Source organism: Parambassis ranga, chromosome 12, assembly GCF_900634625.1.
Source record: "Parambassis ranga chromosome 12, fParRan2.1, whole genome shotgun sequence".
Classification (NCBI taxonomy): Eukaryota; Metazoa; Chordata; class Actinopteri; family Ambassidae; genus Parambassis; species Parambassis ranga.
The window spans coordinates 6,417,413-6,432,946 of record NC_041032.1 but is presented as its reverse complement, the minus strand read 5'-3'; the positions used below and the strand labels follow the sequence as shown (position 1 = coordinate 6,432,946).

At 40.3% G+C, this 15,534-nt stretch overlaps 2 protein-coding genes across 2 annotated transcripts; both read left to right on the top strand.

Moving 5' to 3' along the window:
- The first annotated feature begins 2,193 nt into the window (after positions 1-2,193).
- Positions 2,194-7,855, top strand: pip5kl1 (phosphatidylinositol-4-phosphate 5-kinase-like 1). The gene is made up of 9 exons (XM_028418353.1): positions 2,194-2,409; positions 3,842-3,892; positions 4,004-4,158; positions 4,328-4,452; positions 4,972-5,006; positions 5,085-5,140; positions 5,236-5,348; positions 5,593-5,755; positions 7,317-7,855. Exons 1-9 carry the CDS (start codon positions 2,194-2,196, stop codon positions 7,723-7,725), a joined length of 1,323 nt encoding a protein of 440 aa, XP_028274154.1. The 3' UTR covers positions 7,726-7,855.
- Positions 7,856-9,998: 2,143 nt separating this feature from the next.
- LOC114443923 (uncharacterized) lies at positions 9,999-12,909 on the top strand. The gene is made up of 4 exons (XM_028418301.1): positions 9,999-10,262; positions 10,530-10,584; positions 10,848-10,889; positions 11,213-12,909. The coding sequence occupies exons 1-4, from the start codon at positions 10,026-10,028 to the stop codon at positions 11,608-11,610; spliced, it is 732 nt and encodes a 243-aa protein (XP_028274102.1). The 5' UTR covers positions 9,999-10,025; the 3' UTR covers positions 11,611-12,909.
- The last annotated feature ends 2,625 nt before the right edge of the window (positions 12,910-15,534 follow it).

Below are 15,534 nucleotides of genomic sequence, written 5' to 3'. Positions count from 1 at the left end.
CACAGTCCACAGAGTGCTGGCTGCCTGAATGGGTGTCATGGCTTAAATTGTAAACAACTGCAACAATATTGTTGCTGCTACACTGAAATTAGATGAGCAGTCTGGTGCCTTGATAGCTGGACTACAGCCAGCAGTCAGCATGGCCCAGTGACTAAGCAGGTTTTGCTCAGTGGTTGCATTAACATTTTCCAAACAAACCCATTTTTCCATTAATCCATGCATCCCTACATCATTTACCTAACTCCCAGCTGATTGCTGTGATCTGCCATGCATAGTGCATGGCTGGTCAGTGTGTGGGTGTGACTGCAGGGTGAGGCCAGCTCTGCATGATCAGTCTGCAGGGTAAAACCCTCTCTCTCTCTCTCTCTTTCTCTCTCACACACACACTAGCACACACACACAGCCTGGGTCTGACAGTTGTACACTGACCTGCTCATTGGCTCTGCATCTGAGCCACACCAAGGCAAGTAAACCATTTTACTCAGAGGATGATGGCTTTCTTATGCAGCACTGCATTCTGTATATTGAGTACTTTACACGTTGGCGCTGGCATGTCAGGTTTTTCCAATCACTACCATCGACAAGAGGGTTTAGCACTGAACCAGGGCAGGATGCATTCTTTCCATTGTTATTATTATACAGGGAAGTCTCTTAAACTACTGTGTGTCACCGTTAAGAGATGTTATTAGACATTAGGCTTGGTTTGGCTTGAGGGCAGTTCAACAGAGTTACATGTAAATCTGTAATTACCCTTAGCATTTAGCCTACTCTACACCTACTATCTCTTACCAGTGAACTACTACAGTATGACTAAACCATCATTTGTAATAACAGTGGAAATAGGGTGAATTAGTTCCAGATGATTTGAAGGATTGGAGTCCTGGATGAGTGCAAACAATTAACAGACTCGAGCACACATTACCTCTTGTGAGGTCCCTATTTAAAAGTGTTGCAGCACCTCGCTTGATTTTTCTTACTTTTACTAAAAGACAGAAATATAAAAAGAAATATAAAAAAATAGTTAAATCCAGAACTGTTCATTTAAATTTGAACGTTTTTAAGCAGAATTTCTTAAAAATTGGTATAATTTGGACTCAAAGACTAGAATTTAGTGGTCTGTGTATCTTGATTTGTTTTGGCTTGCTTCATGGATAAATACAGCTGGGAGTCATTAGCATTGCAATGAAAATTTATGCAGTGCTTACTAATGACAGCAACTATAAGGTACAGTTCAGTTCAAGCAGGGAACTACATGGCTAACCATTCTGTACACAGACAAATCATTGTCAACATAAACACAAATAAAGATACAGAATGTATCTCGGCTCCCAAACATACAGTTTAAGTGTTCAATCACTACAAGAGGATGTTTTCAAAAAGAAGTGCGTAATTTTATACAAAAGCAGAATAACTTGTATCAAGACCTGTGCCTGTCTGAAGTGTTCTTAATGACAGCGGCACTTCAAACACTCAATCAAACAGTGTCGCACAAGGTCGTTATCAGACTGGAAGCTTTTGTTTCTTAGTCAGATGGAAAGTGAAGTGCAAGCTTTGCTGTAGGGCAACACAGAAAAGGAGCTCAAAGAACAAAACGCATCATGCTTGTTGCTATGGAAATACCCAATAGCATCGCTGCATATTCATCTAAAAACAGGTTAATGTTGTGATGTGACTACATTTGGGGCTCTGAAAGATTGCACAGGGAGTTTCTGATTCATCAACTGTAGGCTAAAGTGTAAACACTATTTTATAGTGTTCATCACACAGTCCATTTTCTAAACCACCGTGGATGTGTGTTTAACTGGTGTCTTCATAAATTGAATTGAAAACAAAATTTCACATTTTCTCCTTGTGTCTTGTTTTTTCTGTCTCTGACCTTTGCTCCTAGGTACATTTCTTACTATTTTTTTATTTCTGCCACATGTTTTAATGAAGACATGTGGCAGTGGGATGACCATGTCATTAGCCACAACATATCCCATGAACCATTTATGCCTTTGTGTTAGTTTCCATAGTCACCCTGTTAAAGACTCAACTGACAGCTTTTGTGTTTGTCCCTGGCCTCTCTGGCCTCCACCTACTCTTTGATTTCTTTTTGGTGGAGCTTTGAAAACCACGTCTGCATTTAGAGCACAGCATCAGGTGACCGTGTAGCTGTCACATGTTTCAGATCCTTGTTTTTCTGCATCCCAGATGGACATAACCCAGGCGGCAGGTGGCCCAGGTATGCCTGGACGCCATCAGCGCTCCAGAACAGTGAAGAGGAAAAGGTGGGGAGGACTGAGGCAGCAGTGGAAACTTCTTGGCTTGTTTGAGATCGATCAGCAGCATGAGTTCTACGCCTGGACCTGCATGATGAAGGAGGGGTTGGCTGCAGCCATCCAAAACACCATTGACAATGTGCCTACAGTGAGTATACGTCCACAATACACATAATATTTAAAGAAAACAGCTCATTGTAGTCAAACTGAAGAATTGGGTTCTCAGACATTAGACCCACACACAACTGATGTGCTGATGGCCAGTGGCTACTTTCTTCTTATTGGCCTGAGATACTCTCTTTACTAAATTATAGTACAGTCTACACACTGAATACCTTTTTTTTAATATCATTGGTATTCTGCATGCCAGTGCAGCATTTCGTTTAGCATACAGACACTACTTGTAAGGAATGGTGTTCCACCAGAAGGCAGACCTGGTGCACTTCTTTTGTCTGTGTGCGCCAGTGATGTTTCTAATGTATGCTGATGATTCCATGTTTTATTTGGTCAATAACTCAGCTGGAAAAGGCCTCACTGTTGTATTCTCTTTATCAACTCTCTGTCAGCATGTTATACTGTTGCACACATATTTGCGGCAAACCACAAAGACTTCATCTATCTATCAGGCTCCAAATAACATTGTCAGTTCATGTACTGGCAGATGACACATGAGGTTGCGGATGCTTTGACATGTTTTGCTTTGGGAGCCACAAATAATTAAAATTTAGGACTTCAGTTTCTATTGCATGATGTGTTCTCTCATTGGTATCATGTCCACATGAAGGTTACTGCCCACTCAGGCTGCACTTCTTCTAGTCATTGGTTTTCATTCATTAATTGAAGGACAAAGCCAGCGTTCTGCTGTTCTTGCTCTTGTTCTCTCTTTCATAAAAACCACAAGCCAACAATCTATGCAAAGAGGCTACTGTGATGCATTAAATCATGAAAATTTCTCAAGATGGTTTACATTAGCTAACATCTGTGAGGAACAATCCTTTTACAACCAGGGCTGCATGAATGAGAAGCTTACACTGGTGTAGTTATGGTTGTATGTATGTATGATAACCATGAAACCATGAACCATGAAAGAATGCATAACAAGACAGGACAGATGTTAAACAAAGAGCAGTGAGCAAGTTGGTGGGACAGATCAATCTGCAGCTCCAGGGCCAGAGTGCAGCACTTCTGATCCTCCCTCATGTAAAAACATACAAATAGCACAACCACTGAGGTATGCAGTGCCCACTATGCTGCTGCTGCTGCTGAACACACAATCACAGAGCAGCTCCACTCACACCAGTGCACTGCTGTTTCACCATAATCCCAGTCAAACACGCTCTGCTCACTCAGCACAGTGATTGATTAGTGTTGTATCTGCAGAGGCCTAAAAACATTACACACACACCCACACACACACACACATACATGTGACTTCAGAAATAATGTAAACAGCCATTTGTCATCAATAAATGAGCAGACAAATATATAAATATGGATATATATATAAGTGATAGAGAATGATTCAAATCAATTCCATCCTCAAACTTGTTTAAGTTTAAAGTTTTTTCTCTTTCCACCAGAATGAACTGTCAGATGATGATTTCAGATTAGAGGTCACACAGATTCATAAGGTAGGTTCCTATGTGTTTCTAACTATGAAACTAACAGCAAAGTTATCATAACCTTGTCTTTGTTCTCTCCGCGTGTGTGTGTGTGTGTGTGCGGCGCACACACGTGTGTAGGATTTTACAATGGAGACGTTTGCAGGCCCAGTGTTTGCCAGCCTGCGTGGCTCGTTAGGAATGACAGAGCAGGAGTATCAGCAGTCGCTCTGCTCTGAAAACTGCTACCTCCAGTTCATCAGCAACTCCAAGAGCAAGGCCGATTTCTTCCTGACGTGAGTCGCCACACATCAGCTGTCATCAACTGACACCACAATGTTCCCTCACACAGTCAAAATTGGTGAAATCATTAATTGTGTGTTTCATTTAAACATGTATTACATTGTCCATTGTTCCAAACAAGATATAGATCTGTTTATGTACTCTGTGTTTTTGAACTCCTAGGAATGATAAACGCTTCTTTTTGAAGACTCAGAACAAAAGAGAAATCAAATTCCTCCTTTCCAACCTGAAGATCTACATGGAGCATCTGAGGAAATACCCACATTCACTGCTGGTCAAGTTTCTAGGTAACACAGAAATTACTTGGTTCAAACATGAACACAGCAAACTGGCTGAAAGTGTACACAGTCCTCCATGTCACCATCACTGTGGAGAGTTTTCAAATTGTCCAGGTGGAAACAAATAACACTTCCAGGACTGGGATTGCAGCTTCTGTTTTGTCTCCCTCTCACTTTCCACAAAAATCAACACATTAGGGAGCCAGCTTTACTGTTGTCTGTAGTTCCATCTCAGATTTGCATCAGGAGACCGTCTGTCACACCCCACTGAGTTTAGATGACGTTCACACAGATGCTGCACCTTCTGCCAAGTTTTTGCTAAACTCTTTGCCGACCCTCCTCATCTGTGTACAAATATGTGTATATATGGTCTGAAAGAGGCCACAAATGGAGATATACTATATTTTATATATATTTCTATATAGTTTTCCAGAAATGTTTCCAGATTTACAACATCCTTTACATATCTTTGTAATAACAGTATTAATATAATGCACTGAAGTGAAAGACCTCTGCCCTTTTTTTAAGGTGTTCACAGGATCAAAATCCCTCGCAGGCAGAAGGTATTCAGATGACATTTTCTCACTGTCTTCAGTTAATATTTAAAAGTATTTTAAAGCCTGTCTTTTTTGACTTTTCAGAAATATTTTATTGTTATGCACAGTGTTTTTTATCCAGATGATCGAATCAACGCCAGGTAAACTTGAAGCTGTAAATACAATGAATTCCCATTATTATTGTAGTATTATAGTGCAGGCTGTTTATGTGATTGGATGTGTGTTATATTGACAGATATGATATCAAGGGCTGTGAGGTGAGTCGCTGGACTGAGCCTGCACCCGAGGGAAGCCAGATTATTGTGGTTCTCAAAGACCTCAACTTTGAAGGCCAGTTCATCACTCTGCGTAAGGATGATGATTGCACCCCCTTCTGGTCACTAACTATACATTCTAATACTACATATATTAATAATAATATTACAGATGCATACCATTATATTAGATGAATGCATGCAAACATCTCCTACAAACAAACCTCCTTCACCTGAAGAGTCAATCCCATTTTTGTACTAGCAGTAAAATGTGGAGCCTCGGTCATGGCTGTCATGTGACTGTATTTCATTTATTAGTTTTGTTTGTCCGTCTGTAGACCAGCAACGTCCTTGGCTTCTGCGGCAAGTAGAGATCGACACACACTTCCTGCGGAGACTGAACGTCTTGGACTACAGTCTCCTCCTGGCCCACCAGCCTTTACATCATGATGAGCGGCACCAGAGTCTGTCCTTTGCCACACTCATAATGAGAACCAAAAAGTGAGTATTTTTAACTGACATTTAGTCCGGAAGTGTGGGTTTATTTTTTCCGATTTTACATCAACAGGACATTAATATGTTTGTGATTTAGTTAGTCACAGACCACAGGCTGCATTCAGACACAGCAGACACCTGTTTTCAATTATCAGTGTACAGCAGTGTAAATGCCACAAATCAAATGCAGTCCAGGTTTCAATTCAAACTGTAGCTATTTCATCATGATGTGCTGTGCTATAATTGAATGCAGCAATCCTATTCTGACACAATAAATATTCATATGCCCAAAGATTTTACATTTATTACAAACATGCCATAAATAACGTGAGGGGGCATTACATGTCATGAGGGTGTTTGAGTGCAAAGAGGTGTAGCCATCTAAAGTGTTTGGTGGGAAATGAATGATAATATTTAGAACTATACAATGTGTAATGCGGGGTTAATCTATTTCTACATCAGTGAGGTAACTAAACACACATTCTTTTCACACGCAACGCGTCAGTGCTGTTATGGCATGACATGAGGTGAACCACTCCAGAACTCTCTATCATCTCTCTGTTTGGTCCAAGACTAATCTGCTTTGATCAATAATATAGGAAAAATAGATAACGATGTTTTAATTTATGATGATCTACAAACACACGCATGCAAACCCAGCACACACTGAGATAACTTGGCTCCCAGCCCAGATTTATTGTGTAAATTGCATCCTGATCTTAATCCTGTGCGTAGGATTAAGCAGCGCCACGCAACACATCAAGCAGCTGACTCACACAACAACTTCACTGCAAAAGCAAACAACTCGTGTGAAGTCTACGAACACTTGGAGCCAGTAAAACTTTTTCTACAGCGTTATAAGTATTTTGTTACAAACTAAGGAACAGATACAGAGAGCTGGCTCACTCACAGTGCTTCTTCATTGTTCTTCTGCTGCCAACATAGTTCAACAAAAGTTGTATAGATTTTGTGTGATCATAGTGGTTTCCAATTTACTATTTCAGCCAGAAATATACTTAACTAGGAAATAAGACCAGTGTTATAAAATAAGTGCATAGAAGGCTTCCAAGAACCACAAAGTTATAGAAGGGATCTATTGCTGTTGGTGTGAGGTCCTTGTGAGCTGAATGACTACACACCCTTCAGTCTGCATGCGGGTGGTGTGAGGTTGGTGTACACACATGACTAAGCCTGAGCACGAAAGTGTACACAAATAACTGTAGATGAACAGGTGAAGACAGGCACGTTCTCTGAATAATAATCAGCAAATACAAGTGTAGATTGCTGATTGGTAGTTTTGCATCATGGTGTGCTGAGTTGTATCATGGTGTGATCATGATGTGATGTGGTATATGCAATTTCAGAATCTTTTTAATTTAATTATTTCGTTTTTAACATCAATAAATTTGGCTCTTAGGTAGACCCTGTTCTTACTTTTCTATGCCAAGTTGTCAATGGGCACAGAGCGCACCCTGGACACGTCTCCACTCGTTTGCAAGGTTAACAGTCACTCATATTTCTGGCATCATTACTGTTATTCATTCATTCCTGTGACTTTACATTACAGATCTGTGAATCCAGGATCCAGCCCTATCCATGCCAGTGTAGCTGCTGTTCCTGGAGCAGTTCCAGAAGACAATTCAAACCTACCTTTATCCGAAACAGACAGCTGCCTGAAGCTACCCCACTCTGGAGATACATCAAGTGGGCCAGGAAGCGACATGGTTGAACTCCCTGACTTCAAGGCTCAGAACCGCCGTTTACTGCCCAATTTAAAGAATCCTCTACACATCATTGATGGCCCTGAGCAGCGCTACTTCATTGGCATCATTGACATTTTCACAGTTTACAGTTTTAAGAAGAGGCTGGAGCATTTGTGGAAGACACTGAGGCATCCGGGGCGATCCTTCTCTACTGTCAGTCCACAGACTTACTGCCTTAGGCTTTGTCAGTGGGTAGAGGATCACACTAAGTAGACCTCAAATGGAAACTCTGCCTAAGCAAGTACAAACTTACTCACCAAGTTTTTTATACATTTCCTTGCTTCAACAAACCATTCCATTCATTACATACATATAAAAATGGATGGATTCCAATTTCCTGTCTGGCTGACACTGCTGGTGAATGTGAGAAACCATATGTGTTTCCATTAAAAAGGGGCAACTATAAAGCCTGGAAGCTTTATGCACAGCTCAGCCTGCATGTACAGTGGTTCCATAAATTCAGACCCTTTATATTTGCACACTTTATTGTGTTACTGTCATATTCAGCTCTCTCCGAAGATGCTCTCTGAGGTGTAAAATAAAACTTTGCATATTTTGAGCCAGTTTTGTATCATTAGAAAATGGTTAGTAAGTGTAAATGAATGATTTTCCTCCCTTCATGCAGACTTTCTTCAATGCTCCCTGTTCATTACCAATAAATATGAAACTTGAACTCTGCACTGTATTTTCTTAATAGATCCATGTCAGACTTTCAGGAATTCTTATATAAGAATGTCAGCACCCTGGCAGCACCCAGGCACCCTGGACAGGCTGTCAGTCAATTGCAGGGCTGCAATTGCAGGGAGACACACCCACAATACCCCACTGTCTCGCTAATGGACTGGTTGTGTGGGCAGGCTTCTGTTGACCCAACCACATCATGCTGCTCATGAGCTTTTCCTGTAACTGCAGTGGTTCGCAACAGGTCAAAGCCCTTATTTTCACATTCTGAATGAATTAATGTGAAAACGAACCAAACTGAGACGAGAGAGAGAGAGGGGGGGTGTGAGTTTATTTAATGCAGTGATTCCTGAGGGGACAAAACTTTTCTTGGCTTTTTTCCAGTCCAGCATTCTCCCAGATGGGAGTAGAATGAAGAACCGGTTCAGAGGGTGATCAGGACTGTTTACTATAGCTGGTGCGAGGTGTATGATGACTGTGTCATTTGCATCAGTCAGGCTGGGGGTGGGAAGATGTATTATCAAGCGCTTGTATCTGTATCAATAACTTAAAAATATGACAGCTGATAGTGAATGCTGATACCAAACTGTCCAAATGTGTAAGATAAAACAGTCATAAATAGGTTAATGTCCTTAATGTCCTTATCAAAAGACATGCAGTGCTGCAGTGGAAATTATAACACACAGTGAGCCATCTCCTTTCTTCTAGTTGGTCTAGCTGGTCTGACGTCGAGCTGACGACCTCGTATCATAAAAGTTTTTGTTGTTTTTTTACTTACTTTTAGTTACTATGGGAATTTCCACAACAAAGGGTGGTGCCTTTCTTCACATGCAAAATTGTCTCACTGCCTCAAAGTGGGAAAGACAACAACTGCATGGAATGTGGGTTTTATCTTCTATCTATATCATCATGACACATCATTTCTCACTGGGACTTTGCTTCCTTTTTATAATGGGGAACACGCTCTGAAAAAAAACCCACAGCCAGTTATCTGGTTAGCCACAAACAATTTGCCGAAATTTTGCCAATAATAAAGACACACAGAATATTGAAGTTGTAGCTGTGCATCAGTCGTTATACAGTCTTTGTTAGAAAAATATATGCATCAAAGGGGCACGGTGCAAACCACCTGTGGTTCAGGTCCAAATACAAGACCTGGAGCCTGGCAAGATGGATATGTGAGCTTGATCTCACACATCTTGTAAAAATGAACAGGTCATTTTCTCCTTCTTGTAATGAGATAAAGTGTTTTTTAATGCATAAATACAACTAGAAATAATGTCAATAAGAGTTCTTGAAGCTTCAGTATCTCTGAGCCATAAACAGACACACAAGGCTAATACAACCTGACAACTTGAAATTGCCTTTTTTAATATTCTTTTAATGCATTCCAGCATTTTAAAACTGGATTCAGGGCGGGCTGGTTCAGCTGACTGAATTTTGTTGCTTTAAATATACTGGGAGGCCTCCTACAGTCATATATTTCACTTATTTACATATATGACTATACTGTGTGCCATTATTACATGACTTGCTTTTCTCTCTTTGCCCTCATTCTCCCTGTGTCATGCATATGGCACTTCTGTGGTCAATGGTCCCAGGAGCCTACACGGCGTGTCTTTTTTCTTTGGTTGCTCATTGTGTTGAAGGGGCATGTGCTCCTCCTCTTTCTCCTCTCCCTTCCCATCTGCATGAATGGACAGATGAGGTAATTCCAGAATGAAAGTTTAATGTAGGCGTACCACAGACCAGCTGCTAATATAAGGCTCTGCACTCACCATCAGGGATCAGCTCTTTGCAGGAGTGGAAACTTAGAAACTTAAAGAAAGACCATGGAGAAGAATCTGATTGGACGTAATCTGCCAACTGCCTGCGGGGATGCTGTGATAGACGTGAGGCCAGACGAGCCTGTGCTCATCCTCATCAAACACTGCAGGGACATGAAGCAACAGGAGGCAAGACTCAGACTCATTACTCTGTTACTGCTGCTCGGCTGTGCAGCACTGTTCTGCTTCACCATCATTTTTGAACAGAGACAGCAGAGAAACTCTGAAGCAGGTGGACAGCGGGTGAGTTCAAAAACTTGGCATATGTCTAAAACTTTGTTGAGAGACAACCATTAAATCTGAGCAATGCGTGTTCAATGTTTATACCACTACAACCTGTACATTGTAGTGTAAAATTACCTTAACTCCATCAATATCATAGCACAGTATACTGCATTTTTAAAGCTACGGTTCATGGTGATAAGGGACACCATGTGATATTTAAGAAACAGATGTGACTTGATGCTCATCAAAAACAACAAAAAAAACATTCCCTCCTATTCTTCTCAGAGTGCAGCTGAGCAAAGTGCAGCCTACGCCAGGCAAGACAGACTGTGCACCGCAGGTATGCTATGTTACTAACTTTATCTTGAAGGAAAATCTTTGGCAAAGTTCTAGATAAAACATTTAAACTATGCAATGCAGAGAACTTTCCCTGTTGTATTTGCATGAGGCAGAACAGGGATTTGATATCCTCAATGTGACAAGCCAAAAGTACTGGCTTTAACCGCTCCCTCTTTCTTTCTTTCTTTCTTTCTTTCTTTCTTTCTTTCTTTCTTTCTTTCTTTCTTTCTTTCTTTCTTTCTTTCTTTCTTTCTCGGTCCATAGATGAGGATCAAAATAAAAGCCAAAAACTGCGCATTGATCACAGTAAGTATTCTTCTACTTTATACTTGACATGTATTTACCTCATTTGCTGTATAGATACTGTATAAACACTTTAAAACAAAAGCAAAAGGAAAATTAAAAATGCTGACTTAAGGGAGAAATCTTACAGCTGAGTCACATCTGGCCAAGGAGCACACACCACCAGAGTGCGCATCATGCTGCTTGGCAGTTGGCCAGCACAGGATACAGGCACAGTTTATGTGTAGGAGCAATAGATGTGTCTGAGTAAGAGATCTGTGCTTCAGGAAGTGTTTCGTAATGTCAGCTCAGATAAGGTGCTGATTTGCTGCTTCCTCTCCATGCAGGCTTTGTGTGGGAAACCAACATGACTGATAAATTCTACATCAAATGGGCTCCCATACTTGGTGAAGAGCAGGAAGAGAAACATGCCATTGTGATTCCTGAGACAGGCTACTACTACATCTATGTGAGGTTTCTTTTGCGATGCCAAGATGGTGACGACGACGACAAAGAAGAAAAGTTCAATCGGTTCTTTATAGAGCTGCACAAATGGAATGAAGGATACAACAAGGATATAAAACTGACAGAGGCCTGGGATGGTGTCATGTGTCCACCACACGGACATCGAACTGTGTTTGTGGGCCAGCTTTTTGATTTACTGGAAGGAGATCATGTGAAAGTGTGGATTGAAGATGGCTACAATCTGATCAGTAGATCATCATTTGGTGCTTTTAGAGAATAGAGAATATCCTTTTTAGGTGACTAGTGTCTTGCTTACAAAAACATATATGTGGATGCTTTTAGAAAAATAGAATTATTTAGATGTGTATGATGTAAATGTCATATTGTTAAAGAAATTAAAGGGACCCTTGGGGACGGGCAGACGGTTCCTCTCCTCTTTACACACAATGGTGAACCCCTCTTACTGTACTACACTAGATTAGACTATATTCTCACTACTACTTTAATACTTCACTAGGGGAAAGTGAAATCAGTGCTGTGTATAAGGTGTAATATATTTTACTACACAATTGGGTATAGCACTACAACATGGTGACCACTGTATAGAATATATAGTTAGGTAGGGGTTAGGTTTTGGATACCGCCACAGGCTTTGCCCGTGTCCCTTCCCAGAGTGGAAGTGCTTGGGCTGCATGCAGGCCAGTATGCCCCCCCCCAAGGGCTGACCATTTGTTTCTAATGACAATGGCAGCCAAAGTAAATGAAAACAAAATCGTTGGCATCAGATTATTTATAACATAAAGGTGATTTACACGGGTTAGAGAGACCCCCAGTGAATTGTTGCCTATACAGACCCAGATTCTGGAGTTGCATCTGTCTGTCAGTGCCAGCTTTTTTTTTTTAATCAAAGTACAAAAAGCTACATTTTTTTAGTTTTAATGACTTAGTTAAATATAGTTTGAACAATGTATATGTCTTTGAATACTGATGATTTTTATACAGTATATCAGTACTGTGTACTAAAGGATGTCCTTTGTAGTTAATTCTAATAAAGAAACTGTTGCTGAGTTAGTGAAAGTGAAAAGCTTGTGGAAAGATTTTAAACCTGTACAATTTGACTATTTAGGTTCTTTGCACTAAATAAATTTGTGAGCATTTAAACCACTTAGTCTTATTAAAGTAACTGCCACTGTTGGTCAGGTCTGGGGTCATAGCATTTAGTTGGTGAATGAATCATCTAAAATCAATAAGATATTAAAAATAACTGTCAAAAATAAAAGTCAAAAAGCCCATTCTAAAGCCTGACGTCACAGAAAGACAGAGGTGTACTGGTGTTATACTCAGGGACAATGTCATGAATTTTAAAACAGAATCCTATATTGAAATTCAAATTGTACATAATTTAGTTTTTGTTCTATTTACTTATGTTTTTTTATTCGTTGCTATATGTATTATTTGTTGTATTTCACATTGTGATTATAATTTATTTTACAACTTCATTTTTGCTTTTTGTTTTTCTCTGACATCTGACAGTTTGTGTCAGAAACTGCTGCTGCTGCTGTGGATATATGACGTCCACCAGGACCATTAATGGCACCTTACATATGAATAAACATAACCTTGGTCAGCATATGTGTTTGTTTGTTTGCATTTAAACATTTTAATAGTTCATAAACTGATCTGCTGTTGTATTAAATTGACATCTATGTCTGTCCAGAATGAATTTGTTTGTGCATAACATTGTCACGATGATTTGGTTAGGGTTTTGCATATAAAGTGTTTTGACTTGATCATTTTAGTCCATTAGACATTTGTGTCTTCTTTCGGTTTCATCAAGCTCAGCAGGCAATGCCATGAAAACAGTCAGAACACCGTCATGCTGATTTGCAGAATGACAAAAGCAAGATCCTATTTTTTAAAGCAGGAGGTTCCAGAGTGCAGATAAGAGCAGGAACAAGGTGGGCACACCTGCAACCCCAAGAACTGAAATGAGGTTTGTGGGGACAGATACATTCTTCCAGAGTGAAAGAAAGACATCAGTTAGTCCAACTGTGGTTACAGCAGCAACAGAGAGAGCAGAGATCGGTGTGGTGGTGATGACCACATAAATACCGCCTCAGAAACCATGTCATGCTGTTACAAGGGTGTAGATTTGCTTTTGGCATTGGTGGGGACCAAAACTCTGACAATTATTATTATGATGAAGTCATTTCATTAGCGAACTTTACTTTAAGTGACTTACAGGTTTATGTACAAAATAACTCTTCATATAGACCTTCTTTATGGCTGCCATCTCTTTGATATGCGCCAAGCCACACATGTGACAACAGGGAAAGGCACAGCCAATCACATGGCCGATTGTGTTACAGTCGGACCTGAGCCCTTGATATAACCCAATCAGAATCAGAATATCATGGGCTTTGGGACAGAAGGATATGTATTGGTAGGACGCCGCAAAAGAATGAAATTTAACTCTTCCTGCACCCAATCTGTTTTTTGGAGGGGATCAAATTATTGGTGGGGACAATTTAGTAATTGCTGGACATCAGTGGGGACATGTCCCCTCTGTCCATGCTAAAACTACACCCTTGTGCTGTTAGCTAATCTGGTCTGCCACTGTGTGTTGTTGTCAGCATCCTGACTGCTTAAGAAGCAGGGAACACCTTTGCTTTGTCTTTTGTTATTTGGATGTCATCATCTGCATCAGGACTTTTGTGACTTTTTTGTTTTGTGTAGTTCTCTAGTTTTGTCTGTGTATGACACAAAAGTATATTAACCAAAAAAGTTTCCCAAACGTCTCAAAAAACAAAGCAGATAAAATTAATTTTCTAGCACAGCATATGTAAAGAATTAAAACCACTATAAAGAAATAATCAAATCTATACGAATCCTGACGATCCTTTAAAATTAGATTGAGAAGTAATCAATCACTTAGAAGCAGCCGTCACTGTAAGTAAGAACTACAATGACTATACCCTTGGACCGTTTCTGACTGCTTTCAGACATCCCGCTGTTTGTGTGAGAGTGCCGTCTGGATTATACCTGAAGTGAATGAAGATTTGAATGGAAAAGAGAATACAATACCTATGCAGTTGATTGTCACAGCAGCACATCAAGCCAGCATGAACAGAGCTGACACAGCTGAGAACCTGACATCTCCAAAAATACTCACGTTAAGAAACACACAGGATTAAATTCCCTCTCTCTTCTAATCAGCCTATTTATCTGAATAATAGCTCAGTTAGCTCACCTCACTTTTCTACCTACTCAAAGTGATACATAAATCTGTATGGCTTTTTCCCTCTCATGTTTCTCTAATTGTAGCATTGCATAAATGTAGTTGGTGTTCCGGACATGTCCCACTGGGAGGAGACCCCGGGGTGAGACCCAGGATGCGGTGGAAAGACTATGTCTCTTTGGTGGCCTAGGAATGCCTCTGGATCCCCCCCCCGGGTGAGCATGTTCAGTAAGAGGGAAGTCTGAACGTCTTAGCTTGATGCTGCCCCTGCAACCCGGCCCTGGATAAGCAGTTGAAGATGGATGGATGGATGGATAAAAACAAACCCATGCATTCATCTACATGTCCAAAGCTGACACCTTAGAAAACAGATTACTTTTTTCTCAAGACTTGTATAATCCTCCACCATGTACACCTCTTTAATACAGGAGTAGGACACCTGGCTTTCTACAAGAAAAATGGAGCATCTAGCTTTGTTATGTGTTCACAAACAGGTGAGGATCACTTCAGATGTTTGCATTCGCAATGCTTCCTCTACTTGGTGCAAGTCACAGCCACAAATGAATGTACTTGTTCCTGTTTATTTGATAATTACATGAAAGCTATATAAAACTACATCAGGGAAACATCTCGGTCACACAACATAACAGAAAGGTTGTGCCTGTTTTTCAGTTGACTCTGGATGAGACATTACGGTAAAAATGTGTCAATGTCAGCATGACCTACAGAAAACAGATTTTCAACATCTTCATTTTAATTTCTCAAGTGAAGTGTAGAGAATGCTGCTGCTCAGCATCATGAAACAAAATAATTAATGCCAATGTACATTAGTGGCAAAAACTTGCATATATGAACTCACTATGATACATTTCACAGGCAATGTTGGAACTCATCTGTGTCAGCATGACTTGCAGGAATTAGCAATAACACATTTTATTGTTGAATGAAGTGGGGTAGAGCGACTGA